We start from the raw sequence: 21,594 nt of genomic DNA, 5'->3' as shown, positions 1-21,594 counted from the left end.
CCTATCCTGATAACAGTCATTTGGGGTCAGCCTTTAAATGTTGTTGCCCTTCATGTTGGAGAGATGGGGTGGGAGAAGGGGAGCAGACTTGACTTCTGTAAAAATTCGGTGTTTTTTAAAGTCAAGGTTATACAATATCTAGCAAAGCCACTTTAGACCTAGAAAGTATAGTAGACTTTCACAGTAGACTGTAAATGCGTGTCCTAACTGGAAATTCTAAGGTGGGTGGGAAATGGGACAGACATCTCGCAGAGTATCCCGTCGTCCTAAAGCGCTGAGCTTGTGGGTTTTTTTTTTTTCTCCCCCAAAGCTTAGAGGAGTTTTAAGTAAATTAGAATGTCAAAGTGAAAGAGGCGCTGCATCTCCCTGCAGATTAGTACCCAGCTGGGATCCCTTGCCTGGGGCACACGCGGTATCTCCTCTCACTGGGCTGCTTGGTGAAAAAGCGGAAGTCTTTTTGCAGTTAGTCCTTATTGAGGGGCAGTGGGTTCCTGTTGTTCTTTGTCTCAATTTTTTGTCCTTGAGGCTATTGGTGCCTTAGCAGTTTGTTGTGTGTGTTGTTGACTAAGTAGCGTATCCACCAAATGAAGTGAAACTCTATTGGACAATTATTATTACAGATTAAATTGCCTGGGGAGTTGAAATTAACAGAAGAGGGTGCAATGTGGAGATCAGCTCTGGTTTTCCTTTATTTTTCTAACATTCCACTAGAATGTTAGAAGTTATGTAATTCCATACACATCATCACACACCTTTTGATATGAAAAGTGAAAGACTTGATCTTCTTAAGTGACTCAGGAATCTCAATATTAAAATTTACACCGTTGTAGACTGTAATACAGAAACAAGCCGCTGTTTGCTTTCTTCAGTTCTGGTGCTAATAAACCTACCAAAAGATTTATACCCTCTGGCTTAACTGAACACCAGATGGCGCTCTTAGTAAATTAAATTTCTCTGAAAAACCGAAGGCAAAAGCAAAGCCAAAAGGATATAAGGGAGAAACTTCAACGGGCATAGTAATTGCTAATTTTGACCCATAAAGGGAAACGGTAGGTTAGGATCTCAAGTCCTGAGAGAGGAGGGGACACAGCATGGCCAAGAGTGTGTGCTTGTTCAGACAAACGAGGACTGATCTACAGGGCACTGTAATCTCCCCAGCCTTGTTTTCATTTCACCTTCCACTCTGAACACTTAACAAACATATGGCAAAGCATGGTACTCCCCAACAGAATGTCTTCCAGACGCGGTGGGACCTATACTTTCTACTGCTTTCAAAATCACAGCACTCTTCCTTTGAATGTCTGGTACTTCTTATTTTGTTGTGTATCATCTAGGTTAGTCTGAAAGCTTCCTAGGACATAATGTCCTTTGCCCCTGTGTCAGAGGTCTAGAAGAAAGAAGAGGGGCCTGTTAAATTCTTGGCGTTTCTCAACTTCCATTGTTACCTGCTTTTGCAAAAACATCTTAATGTAATACTGACTCGTTCCCATACTTCCCTGAAGAATCAAAGTTTGTATTTTCAAGATAGGATATTCTTAAGACCCAAATCGTTCCAGGTTATAAGCATGCTTTGCAAACTAAATACATGAAAATCTGCATCTACATGAAAGAAAACTGGATTTTTTTAACAAAAGATTCCTCACAGGGTTCCTTTATGTATTTGTATACATTTAAAATAATTCCATAGGGAAGGTAAGATGCACCCAGACACCTGTTCAGTTGCATTCTTACCATCAGATACTCAAATAGCCACCTCCATAGGATCCCCGAGGGGAGGATGGAGTCTAGCTTCTTGGCATGTCTGTGAGAGCCACCGTGGTTATTTGTAGACTGTTCATTCTCATTGGTATAGCAGGCGTGTATGTGTCCATCCGGCTTTCCAACTCTTTGTGCCTATTTTATTTTGTACTTTGGGCTGCTTTCCTACTTTTTTTTTTTTTAAATGACCATTATATATTCAGTTGAATCTATTCTTCCTGGGGTACCTCACAATTTAATCTTTTTAATTTTGTCATTTTCAATTTCTCTACTGAGTTACATCAGCTCTTGTTTCACAGCTTCCTGAGGAGTCTTTTGGACCATTTTTGTTCTGAGGTTTTGAATTTCGAATTTCAGGTGTTAGTTTTTATTTCCTGCCAAGTTCTGTTGGAGGATATTTAATGCACACCGAATATTGTTGCAGTTTTCTGCCTTATGGTTGAGGGGAGAATTTTCAGCAGCTATACTTCTCGTTTTTTTTCTTCTTATAGATAATAGTGTTTGTAGGTATTTTCTTCCCTTTTCGGCTCATTTTGAAAGGTATTCTTTTCCTGGACTTGCAGAAACAGTTGGTTCGATGTAGGCAAGGATGAGGGGTTTCTGATTCAAGAGTGTTTTCTTCTGTTGGAACAGTGAAATACGGTATTTCTCAAGAGATGACACTTTTCTTTGTGAGGTGTGTTGGGGCTTGGAGTCTCACCTGATTCTGTAATTTTACTTTTCTAAGGCCCTTACTTCCTCCTTTCATTTTATCATCAAGCCTCCAGGAGACATCTCCCCCTGTCCCAGACACGGTACATTCCTCACACAGCCCCCTTCAATCTCATTCAGACTTCCCCTTGATGATCCCGTGGGCAGCGCTGTGAGGCACTGGTGTGAGGCGTCAGCATCCCCATCACTCGTGCTGGGGGCCCTGTGTTCTTGCCCTGTGTACTGCCACAGCCTGGCCCCCTGCCCTTGTCTCTTTACCATATAGTTTCCACCTGACTCTGCCTTCATAGGAATTCTGATGCCGGCTCTAGATGAAATTTTTTCTGTGTCTCACAGTTACGCTGCAGGTATAGGTTATAGGTGACTTTGTTGGGAAGACAGTGAAAGAGATTCAGATTTAGGCAGCAACTACTATTCCTTGGAAAACCAGAAGCTCAGGTACTCCCCCCTTAAATATGAACACACAAGCAAGAACTATCAGACCTGGGAGGAAAGCTTCTAACCTGACAGACAAAAATGAAATCAAACAGAAAACAACGTTCAATACTGTGTCTATTCAACAGAATAGGTTTTTCTATATTTTAAAAATTTAGAGAACATAAAAGAGAGCTCTTGAAAATTAAAAACGTGAGAGCAGACGTGAAACCCTTCCGGGCAGAACTGAAAAAGACACGTCTCCTCGGTAAAGGACAAAGACGCAGAGGAAGCAGACGACAGCAGCTGGCTCAAACCTGAGGTGCACTGTCTGAATGACTCGGGTTCAGAAAGAGCAGAGAGGGTGGAGGGGAGAAACAATTTAAGAAAATGTCCCCGAATGTACGGCACGAATTTACAGCTTGCATACCTAGCGTACTGGCGGAGAACGGGTGACTGTAAAACGGTGGAGCCCTGGGGACAAAGAATTATTCCGTGAGCTTCCACAGAGGAAAAGCAGATGGCATGTAAAGAATTAGAAACAGGAACGGCTTCAGATTTCTCAGCATCCACACTGCGACTTAGAACCTGGACAGTGCCTTCAAAAGTCTGAAGGGTAATTATTTCCAAGCTAGATTTCTAAACTCAGGCAAGTTACCAATTAAATGTGAGGGTCAAAAAAAACCAACAGACATTGGTCTCAGGAAACTGAGCTCTCACATACTCTTTCACAGAACGCGTTGAAGGCCAGGCCCACCAGATTGAGGAACTAAACCAACATGGAGGAAGACATGGGACCCAGGAAATGGGAGACCCAACGGAGAGTGGTGATAGGATCTCCAGAACAATGTGGAAGGAGGTCTAGGGAAGGCAGCTGTGCGCCAGGCACAAAGGGCAACCACTCCAGGTTCCTGCAGGTTAGACGCCACAGGGGAAAACAAAAGATCAAGCAAGACATAAAGAAAAAAGTAAACTGGGAAAGTCATCATGGTTTATTCTGCGTCTCACCTTTGAATTAGCACAAATAGCCTTCCCCCCCTCCCCCCCCACCGGCTGCGCCGCGCGGCATGCAGGATCCTAGTTCCCCAACCAGGCATCGAACCCGTGCCCCCTGCAGTGGAAGCGCAGAGTCCTAACCACTGGATCACCAGGGAAGGACCGCCAGGGAAGTCCCAGATAGTCTAACATTAATGTGACCTAAGTTACAATGTAATTATGTAAGGAGATCGGGGAGGTGTCGCAGGGGCAGTGGAGGAGGGCTGGAGAGACACCTGTATTCTTACCTTCCATGTGGGGAAGTTAGGAGATAAATGTCGGACAATGAAGAATCAAGAATGTAGCGACGCGGGCTTCCCTGGTGGCGCAGTGGTTGAGAGTCCGCCTGCCGATGCAGGGGACACGGGTTCGTGCTACGGTCCGTGAAGATCCCACATGCCGCGGAGCGGCTGGGCCCGTGAGCCATGGCCGCTGAGCCTGCGCGTCCGGAGGCTGTTGCTCCGCAACGGGAGAGGCCACAACAGTGAGAGGCCCGCGTGACGCAACTGTATTAAGAACCGGGCACACACCCAAAGAATCACTTAGAAGAGGTGAAATCTTTTCTCAGGGGAAGGACACAAGGGGCTGTTTTCCTTAACAACCCCTACAAAACAAGCTGACTTAGCTACGTGTGCATTTATACCTTTGACTTTCTAACTGTAAAGGCATTTTATAGAAAAGCATAGAAATATAACAATTTTGGCAGAAAAAGGCCTAATCTCAATGAAAGAGAGGTCTCATCCAGTAACTCCCTATCCAGTAACCTCTACACCACCTGTTCAGAGCGCAGAAATTATCCATTCGATAAGAAGAGCTTTAGCCGCCTGCAGCTGCGTAGGCTCTCCCTGTCTTATGAACTGGTTTATATTAGTGTTTTCTACTTGTAAAGCTCTTCCCGGCTCATGAGGCCACGCCCTTTATACATATCATTGGTCCAATGGTCCGTCCTTGAGCACTGCCATGGTTCAGGTGAAATTTACTTGCTGGTCAACATCATGAGAAGACTCTGCCTTAAAATCAACGGCAGAATCTGGAGAACGCATTCCTGGCATTAAGATGTCTAAAAACCTATTCTTGAAGCAGTGGAGACTGGGTACTTCTGAAAGTCCATGTACAATTATATGATCAAATATATGGTATAAATACATATAACTGCCACCCACAGCCGAGATACACTCTCATCCTTGAACCCTGTGTGTCTTGGGAATAACGTGTTTCATTTAGGTCGCGCACGACTCTTAAGATTGGAGCTACTGTGCTTGTTTCAGATGAAAAGGGCTCCGAAGGTCACGCAACTAAGTGGCTGAGCCAGAACTAAACCGATTTGTCAATCCTGGCTGTGCTCTTTTACCACACTACCAAATTTAACTAAGTCTTCATCCCTAGCTCATCTGCCCTCTCCTTTAATCCACGCAGCTATATTTCAGCACAACTGTCCAAATGCCCCAGGAGAGGTTGGGATATAACAAAAACACCATACCGAAAAATATTTTAAATAAGAGATAAATGAACTTGTATATTGACCTCATATTGTGAGAGCTCTTCAGTTTCTTGCATACACACATGGGACACCTGTGACGGCCAGCGATAGAACCTAGTGGCCCTTCCTTTTTGCAGCGGAGAGGTGACACAGATATGCTCGACAGCATAAAAATCCTAGTAAAAGGGCAAGAATCCAAATGTTGAGAATCCAGCCAGAGGTCATGGAGCCCGTGGACCCAGTTCAGCTACTCCCAGGATGTTGCTGAAATTGTCGGACTCCCATGTTTACTGTTCTCTCTCTTCCCCGTTATCATTTATAAAAAGCAATACCAAACGCTCTGGACTGAACCAGAGATGTGTGATAGAAAAGCACATTATCTGACAGAAGGGCCCATTAAGAAAGTCAGTGTATGATAAAGGATTAAAAAAAAACAAGACAGGCGGAAAGAAGCATAATTTTTCCAAGAACATTTATACATCTTTTTAATTAGATTAGCTTTACAAGCATCTGGAGAGCTTTTTCATAATGAAACGCCGCTTCTCAAATTACATGACTTTATAGTCTATCTGTAGATGAATCCTCAAATTCTTTGCCTGCTGTGGATAAAGGTCTGTGTTTTACGGCTGGTTAATATGGTGAATGAAAACAGCATTAGAAGCTTTATCTTTAACCAGGATTAAACACATATAGGCCACAAAAAGTTTTAAATTTTGTTTTATATAGAGTCCTGCTTGGTGACAAGTTAACGGTCCCACTAACATGAAATGAACAGATTTTAAATGGATATTAAAGGAATGGCTATCCCGATTTCTCAATCCTTTCACAACAATCTCCAAGAACTTATATAAACTTTTCCAAAAACAAAAAACAAAAAAACACAAAAAACCAAAACTTAAAACCTGTCTGGTGAGCAAAACCCACAGGTAGTAGAATCTGACACTTTGCACAACTGCAGAGAAACACATCTGAATGACACAGGGGCTCCCAGATTAAAAGGCTGTTGCTGTACACCTTCACAGACAAGCCTCCCATCCGCATCATACGATTTCTACTAGACCTAAAAATAACAGCGCTTTTTGAGTTGTGGCCTCAGGCAGCGCACTGCACCGCAGGCCGGGTGGCAAAGACAACTTGCGCTCCGGGAGTGTGGAGGGCAGGGGGCAGAGGCACTTACTGTCGAGACGCTCCGCTGTATTCTATGGAACTAGGAGAGGAAGCGGAACGAAACTGCACGCGGGCGAGGAAAAACAACAGTCAACTGTAATTGTCTCCTGCAAGTTCTCCGGAAGTGAGATCACAATACTGAATATTCAATCCCACCCTAAGTCCACACTGTCAGTTCACTAAACAATTTTTTTTCATGTTTTACATGAACAATAGCAATCTTTTAATAAAAATTACTGAGCTTTCCATAGAAAAGGTCTCTAATTGAGTACAAACTATACAGATGCTAAAACTGTCATAGGTTGAAATATACAGAAATATTTCTGTACACTCACATTATTTTGGCAAAGAAGATTAAGGATAGAGATAGAAAACTGAAGTGGGCAAAGGTCTTACACCCATAATTCACGCAAAATACAGATACCACCCTTAGGGCTTTGCTGAAGAGCCTAGGAAACTGAAGTCTAAGACACCCATCCTAATTCAGGTGTTAAATGACAGAAGTCTGGGAGGCCTTGTGTGATTTTGTAGTATTCCCTCTTTTTTTCCTGAAAAGTGAAAAAGCAAACTCATGAAACATAAAAGTATCTGTTTTTCTGCTTTGTGTTTCGTGTTTGTAAGCTAAACATCCATCTTTCGGTACTGACGAAGAGCGTCATGTCTGGGGAGTGTGTCAGCAGTGGTCTGAGGCGTCACTAACGTTAAGTCTCTACCAACACCGTTCAGTCTGAATGCGCACAGCCTCCCCTTGACGCTACCCAACAGGAACGAGGTGCTGATCTGCTGACCAGATGGGCACAGGGGTAGGAAGAAAACGTTAACAGCAAAATTGAAAGTACAATCAACTTGACGGGAAGCAAAAGGAAAAGTCTTAGGAAAGGGGACAGTATCTTCTACATCTATAGGATATATATACCTGAAAGCATAAGAAAGCCCTTTATCTTGGGAACTTGATGCTGAGGATAACCTCAAGTTCATTTAGTGCCAGTCACTTTAGTTTTTTTAAATGTAACTTAAAAGATAAAACCTTTTTACTGTGTATGTTTTCTTACAAAGCATGAACTAAAAGTTATTGGTAGTAAACGGTGATGGTTTTTACTGTTATGTTTCACTACTAACAATGTCAGGAAAACAACAGCAGCAATTTCTAAGAGTCCAAATTAGTGTAAGACAGGACACAAAACAATCGGATTTTTCAGCTGGTGATTAAAGTGCTCCTTTTCTTATTTTAAGTAAAAAGAAAATTAAAGTAATCATTAGTCACTGGCAACAATCATTATAAGAGGCCTCTTAGGGCAAAATTTAATAGTACGAAGAGGTTTACAAAAATAGATTGATGCTATTTGGGGGAATAATACTGTAATTTTTTTCTCAATTCAGTTTTGATAAATTGTACCTGATCATATAAAAATTACTTCAAATTCAAACTTGACTATATAAAAAAGGGAGCGATGCAATGCAGTCAGCTAGACGACAGACCTGGCAAATATAAGAATGAAAAAGTTCCACCTAGGGCACTTATCTCATGTCCAGATGTAAATACCACTTTCAGCTGATAACTTATATTCCTCCCATCACAGGTTTGGAGTCAATCATGCAGTACAAAGCCACACAGTCAAAATCTTCGTTTTGATGCAACACAAAAAAGTTGTTGGTTTCCTTAAATTGCCAACTGGTGGTCTATTTTCTTTGTCCCATTTATTCGTATTCACAAGTTAACAAACAGCGTCAATAATTACTGTAGATGAGTGGGGTATTGCTGGATCAAAGGCTCTATAAGACGTCTTTACTGATTGAATCAGAAGGTTTATTGAGTTCAACCCTCACACCTTTTTCACCTGCAAGGTAAAAAAAAAAATTCATTCATTCAGTAAGCACCAGAGTACTGCTTCCCACTAAGTTCCTAACAGTATGCACAGCGTTTCAGCTTTGCAAACACACATCATCTGAAAATGATCATGCTTGCACTTCCAAAAGTTACCCTCAGGACTGTATTACGAGGCATGCACAGACGCTGAACTAGTAAACCCTCAAAGGGAAAAATCATTCTCTACACAGAGATAATGATTTTTGTCTCCTTTTATTTGAAAAGCAAATCAAACTGCTGTAAGAGCACAGTGTGTTCAGCATCACTGAAAGCACAGTACTAGGCTTCTGTCACAAATAAACTTTAAAAATACACAGAAAATGCGTGAACATTCAATTTTTATAGTTTTATAAAAGGCTGATGTGGGATTATCAACGGGCTCATGAATATACAGCTAGTTAAATCAGTAATATGAACGAACTTGAGCACGTTTGTGGAGATACAAGGTAGGGTTAAAGACAAGACAGGTCAGTGGTCCATCCGATGGAAACCTCAGACCCAACCGCTCCAGGAGATAACCCGTAACTGGGGGTGACCTATGGACGCCACTGGCAGACGTGGACTCCACGTGCCTGTCTGCTTTACTGGTTTCAGCATGTCAATTCATCCCCTTTGTATTAATTTTCTTCATGTCCACATTTTACATGGCAGACCTGGAGTACTCTTCAGAGCACGTACATCTAACACGGAAAGGATATTATTACCTTTCCTCTGCGGGGAGAATGAGAGGAAGCCAGCCTGTGACTGAAAAGGATTACCACAGAAAAACTCAGCTTGGACTCAAATGATTTTCCCAGACTTCTTTGTCTCAAACTTTCCTCATCTTTGGGCAATTGTGACGGTTCAAGATAACAATGAAGATGACTTAAGAGCAGCCCTCTTCAATAGGGGAATTAAGAATCAGACGGAAACAAGGAGCCAGTCTTCTGGCTCACGGAAAGCCCTGCCTGGCTGCGGGGTCTCTTCCTTCCGGTGTACCCTGGCCCCAGATGTTTACCTGTTAGATATTTTACTTTAGCTCGTGCTCTCTCATCTGCATCAAAATACCAAACAGTTATTGCGTACCTAAAAGAAAATTCAGAATAGGGTAAGAATGATCACACTGGGGAAAACAAAGGGTATTCTGTTGCAAAGGTCTACTAAAACTTGTAACGCCAAAATAATGCCTAACTTGGGGTGACATCAGATGATAAGGGAGCGGAGCAACAGCCCACTCACTTAACCAGTAGTCCCAGTGCTCAGGAGTATGGCAGAGAGCCAGGAGTAGCTAAAATTCATGTTGCAGAGTTGATGAGTTTTTATGACTTTCTTAACACCTACTTAACCTACTTGATTATCTGTTTTGCAAGCCCACAGCAGATCAGAAACAGACAGTAAGAAGGTAAGAGTGGCTGTTACAGAAAAAGCACGCTATCAATAGCACAAGTTCTAAAAGAAAAACAGAGAAAGACTCAAGGCCAGGGGCCCTGTAAAGCAAGGGAGGGCTAAGTCTCCACCACTTCTAAGGACATCACTACACACATACCGGCAAAGAATCGTGATGGGGGTTTACAATTTTACAACCTGGAGTCATCAAGAAAGTTACATTATGCTAAGAATGTTTTAGGATTTTTATCAAAGCAATTATACTTTGTTTTGTTTCATTTTTCTGAAAATTTCATCACTCACTTGGAATATCTCATTTCACAAATACTGAAGAATCTCTGGTTTATTAAATACCACTTAGTTACAGCTTTTGGTACCAATAACGTGGGAAATGTGCACACATCACAGGAAGTGGAAGCCCGCTGCACGTGACCAGCGCCTGAGTAGAACGCAGCCATCGGTCAGAGTGTCCTGCGGCTTCTGGCCAGTGTTCGCTGGGGGCAAAGCAACACTGACTGATCAAATGAAGAGCCAGCAAACGTGGCAGAACTAAATCCTGTAACAGGTCGGAAGCAACGAGTCAAAGGCAGAGTAGAGTGGAGGCTGGGAGTCTGGGCAGCGGGGAAGGCCGAAGTCCCAGGCCACTCAGCTGCAAAGGGGCAGAGCTGAGCTCGAGGTCTGGCCTCCCGGCGTCCAGAGCTCCAGCCCCTCCCCTGCCACGCAGCCTCTTCTGTCCTGTCAGGCGGCCGTGGCAATAGGGAAGTGCACGCACAAACACTTCGGTATGTCTTCCGCACCTGCCCTACACTTTCAGTTACGTAGTCATCAGAGTTCTAACACGTGCCCCAAGGCCTTCCCAGAAGACAGCTGCAGAGCAGCAGGCGTGGCTCTGCTTCCCCTGCCTCTCCCTCCAGCCATCTATTTAGAGGCCCGTCGTCCCCACGTCCCCCTCTGCTGGGACTTCCACAGCCGCCCCCGCTCCCGGCAGAGGCCGACGCTGCCCTACTCCCTGCTCCCCACACTCCAGGCCCAGTGGTGACACTGGACCCATCGATTCCAATTCAACAGGCCTGTCTCCCTCCTCCAAACCCCTGGAGCACTCCCTAATCGTCTGCCATCTATTTACCACCTAAAATGTCGGTTCTGTCTTCATCTAGAAAGGCTACAACCACACCGTATCCAAGATTCCATAAAAAGCAATGTCTGTGAAGCGGTCTCTAGGGCAGAGACGGGCACCGGGGGCACGGGAGGCGAGGCGGGGATTCAGGACGGCGCGCCGTGTGATGTGACGGGACCCCCGGCCTCCACCCAGGGATTCTTTTGGCCGCTAGCCACACCACTCAGCCGGCACTCACTACGATGAATTACGGCTGAGGCGACATGGCTCGGAGAGAAGCCAGAAGGAGGGACAGGTGACAAAGTCTTCAGAGCTTGAACCTCATCAACTGCTGGCCCGTCTCTAACATCATTATCAAGAGGCAGCTCTTCTCCCAGTGTATCTAAGGGACCTAGGCAAACGCGTGCCAGTGATTCACTACTGTAAGGTTCAAAGTCCCTTCTACAATGAAAAATAGGTATTTAAAAAGTAGCACTTTTTTTCCCAAATATTCATTTTGATAACAATGTCTGTAACATCTTCCATTTTAATAAACATTTTAATTGGGTCATGGTAAATGGTAAAAGAAATGTTTTTAAGAATACGTTAAACATAATAGGTTTAGAAAACTAAACTTTGTAGGAAGAGAGTGTAACGTAGAAAATAATGCAGAGGAGCGTGTAACAAGCCTCACAGACGCTTACTGTTGAAGCTGAGGGTGAGTTTTCTAACATTAACTCCCAAATACCTCTTCTCCACTTGCCTTTGCTCTACTCTTCTTCCTCTGTATTTCTACTCTCTGGTTATGTGTTTTTCTCTTCTGTATCATTTTTCTACGTCATCCCTCTGCCCCCCACCCCTGCCGGACCACCTTTAACAAAGTTGCCCTTTCCCTTCTCTATCTAATCTTTATTCCCCAAGTGAATACTCTCACCAGATCCGAGAATGGATCATAGTTAAGGGAAGACGGGAGCCCCGTGCTCCCCTGACTGACCCCAGACACGGAGTGGCTGTGCAAAGAGACTCACAAGCATTTGGTCCCAACTGTGAATCCATCTTACAGAATTATTCAAATTAAACAGTTACGACCGAGGCCCTCTGATAAAGGCAGGTGAAGAGCAGGAAAGTACGCATTAGAAAATGTCCATGTTCACCCAGCCACCCCCTCCTACCCTACGTGCTCTTGACCACTTCTTCCTGAAGGGGAGGAGTACTACCTTGTAGCGTATGCTGGCTGCACTTCATGAGGGTTGCGACGGTCGGACCAGAAAAACAGCAGTCTATCAAACCTGGGTTCAATGTCGGCAAACTGGGCCTTGCCTTCCGGGAAAATTCGAAGTATACCTCCACTTACCTAGGAAAAGGGCCAAATATGTACGCGTGAGTGACCAAGAATGCTACAAAATTAAATTTAGGGGGGAAAAGACCAATTCAGGATATCCGAAGTCTTAAATCAATTATTCACAAACATATCTCGGTTAACGAGGTGGGAAGGTGAGCTGAGATTTCAAGTACATGCACCAATCAATACAAGGAAACATTCGTTCCTTCTTTTAGAGAATTTTGTAAATACTTGATGAGACAGATGTATATTATCTGAACTCAAAAGTCTTAAAATGACACTTGAAAGCCTGGAAGAGTAGTAAGCATTTCTTATTTATGTATGGTGATGATCTGCTTAACCTACTCTTAAAAATGTATCCGTATCTAGTCATGTTGACTAAATTACTACAAATGGTTAAGTATGTCAAAGAACTAGTTCTTTGCCCTTGCCAAATCTAATGCCTCTTATTTAAGGAACTCACTAAATCAGTAGAAAGTGTCATTTATCATCAGCGCTGCAGTCATTATTAGAAACTGTAGCTCTCCCTCCCCAGACTGGGCCTGACACAGGGATGACTCCCTGCCTATACAACTGGACTCCCCTCACAAAGGATCATTACTATTTACCCCAGCAAATACCCTTCTCTGTTTGGACCAGATGGACTTACCTATTCATTCCAATACTGACTGGATGTCTATTGTTCTGGGCCCTGTTCTGGGCCCTGGGAGCAGAGTAGGAAATAATTCAGACAGATGTGGTCCTTGTGGTAATTATAATCTGGGTGGGGGGGCAGTAAAGCGAGGTAAACCCGACCCAAGTGAGTAGCTCTTCACCCTTGGAAAACTCAACTCCTAACAGGTAGACTCTTCAACTGAAAGGCACATTGATACTTGATCAAGACACCATGGAGGCGGAGCCTATTCCTCGGTTCCACTACAGCCAGAGAAGCTGTTTACAGGCTCACTGTCAAGTAAGGTAGATTCAGGCTACCCGGTTCCCTTGCCTTCCTTCCTCAGGTTCCAGCGTTGTTCCGAGCGACTGCCAAAGCACTCGTGCAGACATCTTTTAAAGGAGCTCTAGACTGTGACCGAGAACATGCCTCTTTTCTCTCCCCCTGCCCTCCGCCCTTTCACCGGAGTCGCCGGGAATAGCACAGGCCATCTGCTGAAAATGTTCAGAAACACGTAGTTGAAGCTACCAGTCTTCCCTGGGAAACGCTCCCTGATCCCTGAATTAGGCGGGCTCCCACGTGTTCCCACAGCAATCTGTCCTGCGCTTGGCAGCGCCAACTGTAATCGTCCGTCTACTGATCTGTACCCTCCACTCCAGCCCAAGCTCTAGGAGGGATAGTTCTATTTCTGCTGTTTCCAGCACCCAGAATAACTTCTGCCACAGTGTACATATTCAGTGCAATCTTGCAGTGAAAGTTTTCAGTTTTACATATAAAAATACTGAAGATTTTTTTCTGCTTATATGCTAATTTAAAAACAACGTATTAATGACCTTGGACAGATCATATAAAAATTAAAAGATCAGCCTAGAAAGAACCTAGATTCTAACAAAATGTAAAATTTAAGAGTTGATCAAACATATTCATAGTTTTCTAGATATTCACAAAATCGGGAAAAAAATTTTAATTCTAACCAAATTTATAGCAATTTGTTTTGTGCGTTGGGCTCAAGGTGAATTACCAATTTTATGTCTCTATTTCAAACTTTAAAAGCTATAACAAAAAACCATGTTTGTTGACATAATGCCTCAAAATATACTTAGCAGTAAAACTTACCTCTACTTTGAACTTGGAGTAGGACAGAGGAAATTCTTTTTTTTTCCCCAGAAAAGTAACATTTTTTACTTTTAACTACTTGTCACACTTCTATAATACTTTCTATTCTTGCATTTGTTTTGTTACTTGCTCTTTTTAATTCTAAACTTTATTCATTTTATTGAGGTATAGTTGATTTACAATATTGTGTTAGTTTTAGATGTACAGCAGAGTGAGTCGGTTATACACATATGTGTGCATATCTATATTATTCTTTCTTAAAAATTCTTGTCGATTATAGTTTATTACAAGATACTGGATGCGGTTCCCTGTGCTATACAGTAAATCCTTGTTTCCCGATTCTAGATATAGCGGTGTGCGTCTGTTAATCCCATACTCCCAATTTATCCCTCCCCACTTTCCCCTCTGGTAACCATAAGTTTGTTTTCTATGTCTGAGTCTGTTTCTATTTTGTAAATAAGTTCATTTGTAATATTTTTCAGATTCTACATATAAGTGATATCATATAATATTTGTCTTTCTCTGTCTGACTTACTTCACTTAGCATGATAATCTCTAAGTCCATCCATGTTGCTGCAAATGGCATTATTTTGTTCTTTTTTGTACCTGAGTAGTATTCCATTGTATATATGTACTGCATCTTCTTTATCCATTCCTCTGTTGATAGACCCTTAGGTTGCTTCCATGCCTTGGCTATTGTAAGTAGTGCCGCTATGAACACTGGGGTGCATGTATCTTTTTGAATTAGAGCTTTTGTCTTTTCCAGATACATGCCCAGGAGTGGGATTGCTGGATCATATGGTAACTCTTTTTAATTTTTTAAGGAACCTCCATACTGTTCTCCATAGTGGCTGCACCAATTTACGTTCCCACCAACGGTGCAAGAGGGTTCCCTTTTCTCCACACCCTCTCCAGCATTTATTATTTGTAGACTTTTTGATGATGGCCATTCTGACCGTTCTGTGAGGTGTTACCTCATTGTACTTTTGATTTGCATTTCTCTGATAATTAGTAATGTTGAGCATCTTTTCCTGTGTCTGTTGGCCATCTGCATGTCTTCTTTGGAGAAATGTCTACTTAGTTCTTCTGCCATTTTCTGATTGGGTTGTTTGTTTGTTTTGTTATTGAATTGTATGAGCTATTTGTATATTCTGGAAATTAAGCTTTTGTCGGTCGCACTGTTTGCAAATATTTTCTCCCAGCGCATAGGCTGTCTTTTCTTTTTGTTTATGGTTTCCCTTGCTGTGCAAAAGCTTCTAAGTTTGATTAGGTTCCTTTTGTTTATTTTTGCTTTTGTTTCTATTGCCTTGGGAGACTGACCTAAGAAAAACATTGGTACGATTTATGTCAGAGGATGTTTTGCCTGCGTTCTCTTCTTGGAGTTTTATGCTGTCATGTCTTATATTTAAGTCTTTAAGCCATTTTGAGTCTATTTTTGTGCATGTGTGAAGGTGTGTTCTAACTTCACTGATTTACATGCGGCTGTCCAACTTTCCCAGCACCACGTGCTGAAGAGACCGTCTTTTCTCCACTGTATATTCTTGCCTGCTCTGTCAAAGATTAACTGACCGTAGGTGTGTGGGTTTGTTTCTGGGCTCTCTATTCTGTCTCACCGATCCATATGTCTGTTTCTGTGCCAACACCACACTCTTTTGAGTACTGTAGCTTTGGAGTATAGTCTGAAGTCCGGGAGGGCTGTGCCTCCAGCTTTGTTCTTTTTCCTCAGGATCACTTTGGCAATTCTGTTTTTTTTGTGATTCTATATGAATTTTAGGATGATCTGTTCTAGTTATGTGAAAAATGTCATGGCTAATCTGATGGGGATTTCATTAAATCTGTAGACTGCTTTGGGTTATATGGCCATATTTTAACTATATTAATTCTTCCAATCCAAAAGCATGGAATATCTTCCCTTTTCCTTGCATCACCTTTGATTTCCTTTATCAGTGTCTTATAGTTCTCAGCATATAAGTCCTTCACCTCCTTGGTTAGATTTATTCCTAGATATATTCTTTTTATGATGTGATTTTAAACAGAATTTTTTTACTTTCTCTTTCTGGTATTTCATTGTTAGTGTAAAGAAATGCAACAGATTTCTGTATATTAATCTTGTATCCTGCTACCTTGCTGAATTCATTTATCAGTTCTAACAGTTTCTGTGTGGAATCTTTAGGGTTTTCTACATAGAGTATCAAGGACAGAGGAAATTCTTTAAATCAGTATATGATATGGAAAGATGACTGGATCACCGTGAGCATACTCTAAGTTTTAGGATTTGCTTTTAGAACAGGACTAAGTTTTTGTACATTTAAGACCTCATGATTTCCATTTATGTGCATATGCATGTGGTGGAAGAAGGTGTTTTAAAGGTTATTTGATTTTTTAAAAATTACCTTAGCTACACAAGTGTGTTCACTCTCTGAAAATCCACTGGGCTATACATTATGTTCACTTTTCTATTTAAATATTTTGCTTCATTACATGTAAGTAAAAAGAGATTTTTTACAAAAATCAACCAAAAATTAGTTTATACAACCTCCAGTGCAATAATACATGACACACTTCTAAAGTTTAAATCATTTAAACTTAAGTGAAACTCAGGCTGATGTTAAGGGAATAAATATTTGCAACACGAGAAATTGGATACGCTGCACATTCTAACTGGTTTTACAGGATTTTTCAGTACCAATAAACTAGCTTTTCATAATCCGGGGACAAAGAAATCCTGCCTCCTATATCCCATAGCCCAGTGCCAGACACCACCTCTGCAACAATGCAAAGCACGAAATGCAGGCGCTAAAGAGCAAATAACTTCATAATCATAATACATAATCTCCTGCAAAAGTCATGATAAAACAAACACTCTCAGAAGTGTTTTTATAAAAACTACTAGAAGGGATATTATTTTAATAAAAGATACTTTTGTTAAAGTTAAATTTTGGATATGAATGTTTCAACATCCGAAATAAGGGAATCTACTTTTTGAGCTCTATGAGGATCTGTTTCATGTTAACAAAGACCCACTCCTAATACCTGAGTGAAACATACCTAAGGAGGAATGTTTAACTGTGCCACGTTTTAAAGACAGTCTCACCTATGAGGAGTATGAATCTTAACACTACTTGTGAGGAAAAAATACCTGTAAGAAAAAAAAAATGCTCAATGAGGTGGCATACCTTGGCATCCCAGTCTTTATTAAGATAATATATACATGTCACACATCTTCCATCTCCATTTGGATTATCGACATGACGTACATAACCCGTTCCGTTGCCTGGATAACAAGCAACCATGGCCTGTAATAATAATAATAATAATAAATTTTAAAGTCCACATATGAATAAAAAGGGAAAACAGCTTACAGCAAAGATCTCTGATTTTTGGCTACTCTGACTTACGCTTAAATTCTTTCTCTAATAAAAATCATGTTTGTAAATAGAAGAGGTAAAAATCTTCTATGTTGACATTAAGAAAAAACACAGGGTAGGCTGGTGAACAATGCAAAGTGCGGTGAATTCTGCCTCACAGCGATGGGAAAAGCTGATGTGGAAGGATGGGAAAGCCTGCAGGACCTCTTTCGTGATCGTCACTCATGCCGATAACCAAGATCAGGTGGGCTTTGTCCTGCTCCACGGGAGATGGCCACCCTCCCCGAGCTCGCCACAGAGCACCTGCGTTACCGTCCGACACTCACACACGTCCTCTGATACCATCTCTGAGTGGTACCAATTTGGATAGACACAATTTAGAAGATCAACTCCAAACACTAACTCATTTAATGTCAGTGATTTTTTAAATTTAAGGCTAAATGACAAATTAGCATGTGACGAACCCCTCTTCAAATCAGAAAGTCATTTTTCCACTCAGATTATAACAAGATGTAGTTCAGAAGACTGTTGGGTTTAAGTATGAAGGCGTAAGAGAGGCCCAAAATAAAAAGCACCAAATAACTTGCATGTCCTAGAAATGTAGTACATTATAATGAAGTGAAATTAGTAAGGGTAATTTTTTTTAAATCTCAGGAATTACGAAGAAAGCAAAAACAAAGATGCTCAAGATTACCAGTTATTCTTGAAATTCTTTATTTCTCTAATTTCTCCACGTGTTAAAGTTAATGGATAAGTATTAATGTCAATGAATTAGTACAGTCATCAAAACAGTAATTAAATTACATCATTATTTAAGATAAATGGCAAATGCTAATTTTTAAAATTCCTAAGTGAACAAATAACTCTGTTCTATCTCTGAGGGACTAGAAAGCATTTTAAACATGAATGCTTAAAAAAAAAATCACATTTTCATAGGCACCTGGACCTACTGCTCTTTATCAGAAGAAGAATTTTTGGTGAAGATTACTTATGTCTCTATTTTTCGTAATACTAGACAGACTTTAAATCCCTCTTCTTGTGACCTGAGGTTGTAATAAGAGGGAGAATGACATGTTTCTTGCATTTAATAATGCTCAATAAAAGATAAACCCAATTTCCTTGTCATTAGCTGCAAAGGAAAGGCATACGTAGCAGACCTTGAACATTAACTATAAAAAGGTACTAATTTAATAATGCAACTAATCCATATATGATTAATTGAGACAATTATGGTAAATTACTTGATACATTCTTATCAACAAAAAAGGAAAAAGAAAAGAAAAGAAAAGAAAAATCAACCTGAACTCTTCCCTAAGGAGTTTTCATCTCGAGAAAGTTTACTCAGGCCTCCCTCCAACTATCTGGTTTGTAACCTCAGCATTTCTCGGGTAAGAACAAATGGGAAAATCTTTCTTCGATCGTCCACCCCACCCCACCCCACCCCACCCCACCCCACCCCATCCCTCCATTTACAAACACCTCTTGAGCACCTACTATGTACATGAAAGGGCCTGGGGCTAAAATGATGAACAAAGTCTCTTGCTTTCATCTGTCATGGAACTCAGCATAGTGGGGTAAATAATCAACAAACAGACATATAACGTGATGTTAGGTAGCGATGATTTTCTTCATATCTTATGAAAAGATAACACATTACTGACTGGGGGATTTTCGCAGAAACTAACGTCTGTGGCGTTAATACACTCTGGTCAATAATGTGTTAAGTTGAAGGATACAGAAAATGACAGAACGATACTCTGACCGCTCTGAGGATCTAACACTGAGCAGAGATGAAAGGAAGGGAGTGGCGAGTCGCGTGTCCGTGTGCGGGGTGAGCACGTCCGGCAGAGGGCCCACGGGCACGGAGGCAGCAGTGGCGTGGCAGGCGGAGGGCAGCAGCAGGACAGCTGCAGGAAAAGGAGCGAGGGCAGAGGATGGTCGGAGGGGGTCCTGCGGGCCATGGTGAGGACTCTGGATACTGCTCTAAAAGTGACAGGAGGCCGATGGAGGACACATCTGATTCATGTCTGAAGGCGGTCAGTTTAGACTCTGTATGAATAAAAAATAACAACTGCAATACCCTCAGTGTCACCCACTACCTAACATTCACTGGATGTTTACTATTTGCCAAGCGCTACTCTAAGTAATTTCCATACAATAACTTATCTGACACAACTGTATGAGGTAACTAGTACCGTCCTCCTCCTCGTCATTTACCTGTTAAGGAAACTGAGGCCCAGAAAGGTTAATTCACGTTCTTAATGACATAGACAGCTGACCCAGGTATGAAGGCAGGCAGTCTGGTTTAAGAACCCGTGTAACTGACCACTGTACTAGACTGTGGTGTGTGTGTTGGGGGACTGGGGGTGGAGAGTGAAAAAAGAAGACTGCTAATTGGCTACTGCAGTTTGTTTCTAGGAGAAAAACAAAAAAGAGGCTGACCAGGGTGGCAAGGTGGGATGTATTCTGAAGGCAGAAAAGCAACATGGTGTGCTCAGGGACCGGAAGCGGAGAGTAGGGAAGAGACAAGGATGACTGCAGGTTTCGTTTCAGCCTGTGTAACTGAATGAATGGAGCTAACTATTTACCAAGATGGAAACACTAGGTGAAAGAGTGGTTTTAGTAACATGCACAGGGTAGGAAAGGAGTTTCTCAGCAACAGTCACGATGAGCCAGACATCCCAGAGTAGAACAGGATTGAAGACACCAGGATTATGCCTCAAGATGGGACCTGTTTGTGTCAGTCACTTCTACTCCGCTTTCCTTAGGGTTACTGGAGGTACCTGAGGGTGGCCACCTGTGGCGGGGGGTCCAGTGAAATGAGAAGAGGCCAAACATTTGTTTGGTCTTGCCCCAGCCTTCAACTAGGGGCAGCATTTATCTGTGTCCTTTGAATTCCAAGTGAGACTTTTGGAAAAAATAAAAGATGCAATAAAAGCTTTAAACAATTGTATTAATTAAATTCTGTAATCCCTGATATAGCTCACTCACGCCCACCTAAGTGTATTATCTGAGGTGCCATTACCACTTTAGCCTGGCCTGCTGTACCCTAGATCCCTTTAGCTCTGCTCTGGTGGCAGGGACGCTACCAAATGTAGAGAAAGGAAGGAAGGAGAAGGGGATCAGTGATACACAGGGCCTGCATTTTATCTGCCAGCTTGACCTGTCAATACCAGCCGCAGGAAAGGCAGCAGTACATTAGGACAACTGTAAAAGGATAAAATGCAAAACACCAGCGTAACCCAGCGAACTAGACGGCCTATCAATAATTACAGCTAACTGCGGCTGGCTATAAAATAAGAGTGATGTGTAAAGGAGAAGGAAGCAAGGCGACCCTGACCCCAGAGCACAGACGAGCCCTTCCATGCCTATAACTAGAGACTCTAAGAGGAAAAGGGAGAGCCAAGCATACCCAGAAAGAGCAGATCGTCACGGAAAACCTGAGACCCGAAAGAGCCACACTCCTAGAGGTTCTGGGGAAAGATAAATTTTGTAGGAAACATGCAAAGATTTGGAAGGATCATAAATTCATTCAAGTATCTGTGTGGCCTAAAAATGACACAGTGAAACTGCACTTAGCAATTCATGTGTGTCCTGAAACTCCTCCCCACTTGGATTCTAGAAAACATAAAAAGATATTTCTATAACGTCTCATGAAATCTGGAAGCTGTTATATTTAAAATAAGTATTCATATTTAAATAAAGTTATCCTTAGCTATGGTTTGGATTATCAAAATTTAAAGTTCCTTAAATGTAACATAGTGCTTCCAGGTTTGAAAAAATATTTACACTTTACGTCTTAACTGGTAATTTTGTTTTCCTGGTGTATATATATATATTTTTTAATTTTTTAAAAAATTTATTTATTCATTTTTGGCTGTGTTGGGTCTTCGCTGTGATGCCTGGGCTTCTCACTGCGGTGGCTTCTCTTGTGGCGGAGCACAGGCTCTAGGCGCGTGAGCTTCAGTAGCTGTGGCTCGTGGGCTCTAGAGCGCAGGCTCAGTAGTTGTGGCACTCGGGGTTAGATGCTCCACAGCATGTGGGATCTTCCCAGACCAGGGATCGAACCTGTGTCCCCTGCACTGGCAGGCAGATGCTTAACCACTGTGCCACCAGGGAAGCCCCTTCCTGGTATATTTTACATGTATTTGCGTAAAAAAGACTCTTGATAGTGCTGTTCTTGTTTTGTTTGTTTTTAATATGCAGATTCTTATTCACAATAC

General features: G+C 42.0%; 1 protein-coding gene across 1 annotated transcript in view; it reads right to left on the bottom strand.

The window, feature by feature from the left end:
* Positions 1-5,792: 5,792 nt before the first annotated feature.
* The window catches only part of EGLN1 (egl-9 family hypoxia inducible factor 1), a 57,416-nt gene continuing 41,614 nt past the window's right edge, over positions 5,793-21,594 (bottom strand). Inside the window, exons 2-5 of the mRNA XM_079901084.1 lie at positions 17,180-17,299; positions 12,111-12,247; positions 9,430-9,497; positions 5,793-8,403 (exon numbers count right to left, since the gene is read on the bottom strand). Of these exons, the coding sequence (XP_079757210.1) occupies positions 8,339-8,403; positions 9,430-9,497; positions 12,111-12,247; positions 17,180-17,299 (390 nt within the window). The 3' untranslated portion in view covers positions 5,793-8,338. The remainder of the gene's footprint in view (positions 8,404-9,429; positions 9,498-12,110; positions 12,248-17,179; positions 17,300-21,594) is intronic.

This window comes from Stenella coeruleoalba (genome assembly GCF_951394435.1).
Source record: "Stenella coeruleoalba genome assembly, chromosome: 16".
Lineage (NCBI taxonomy): Eukaryota > Metazoa > Chordata > Mammalia > Artiodactyla > Delphinidae > Stenella > Stenella coeruleoalba.
The sequence above is the reverse complement of the archived record's forward strand: the minus strand, read 5'-3'. Positions and strand labels throughout refer to the sequence as shown.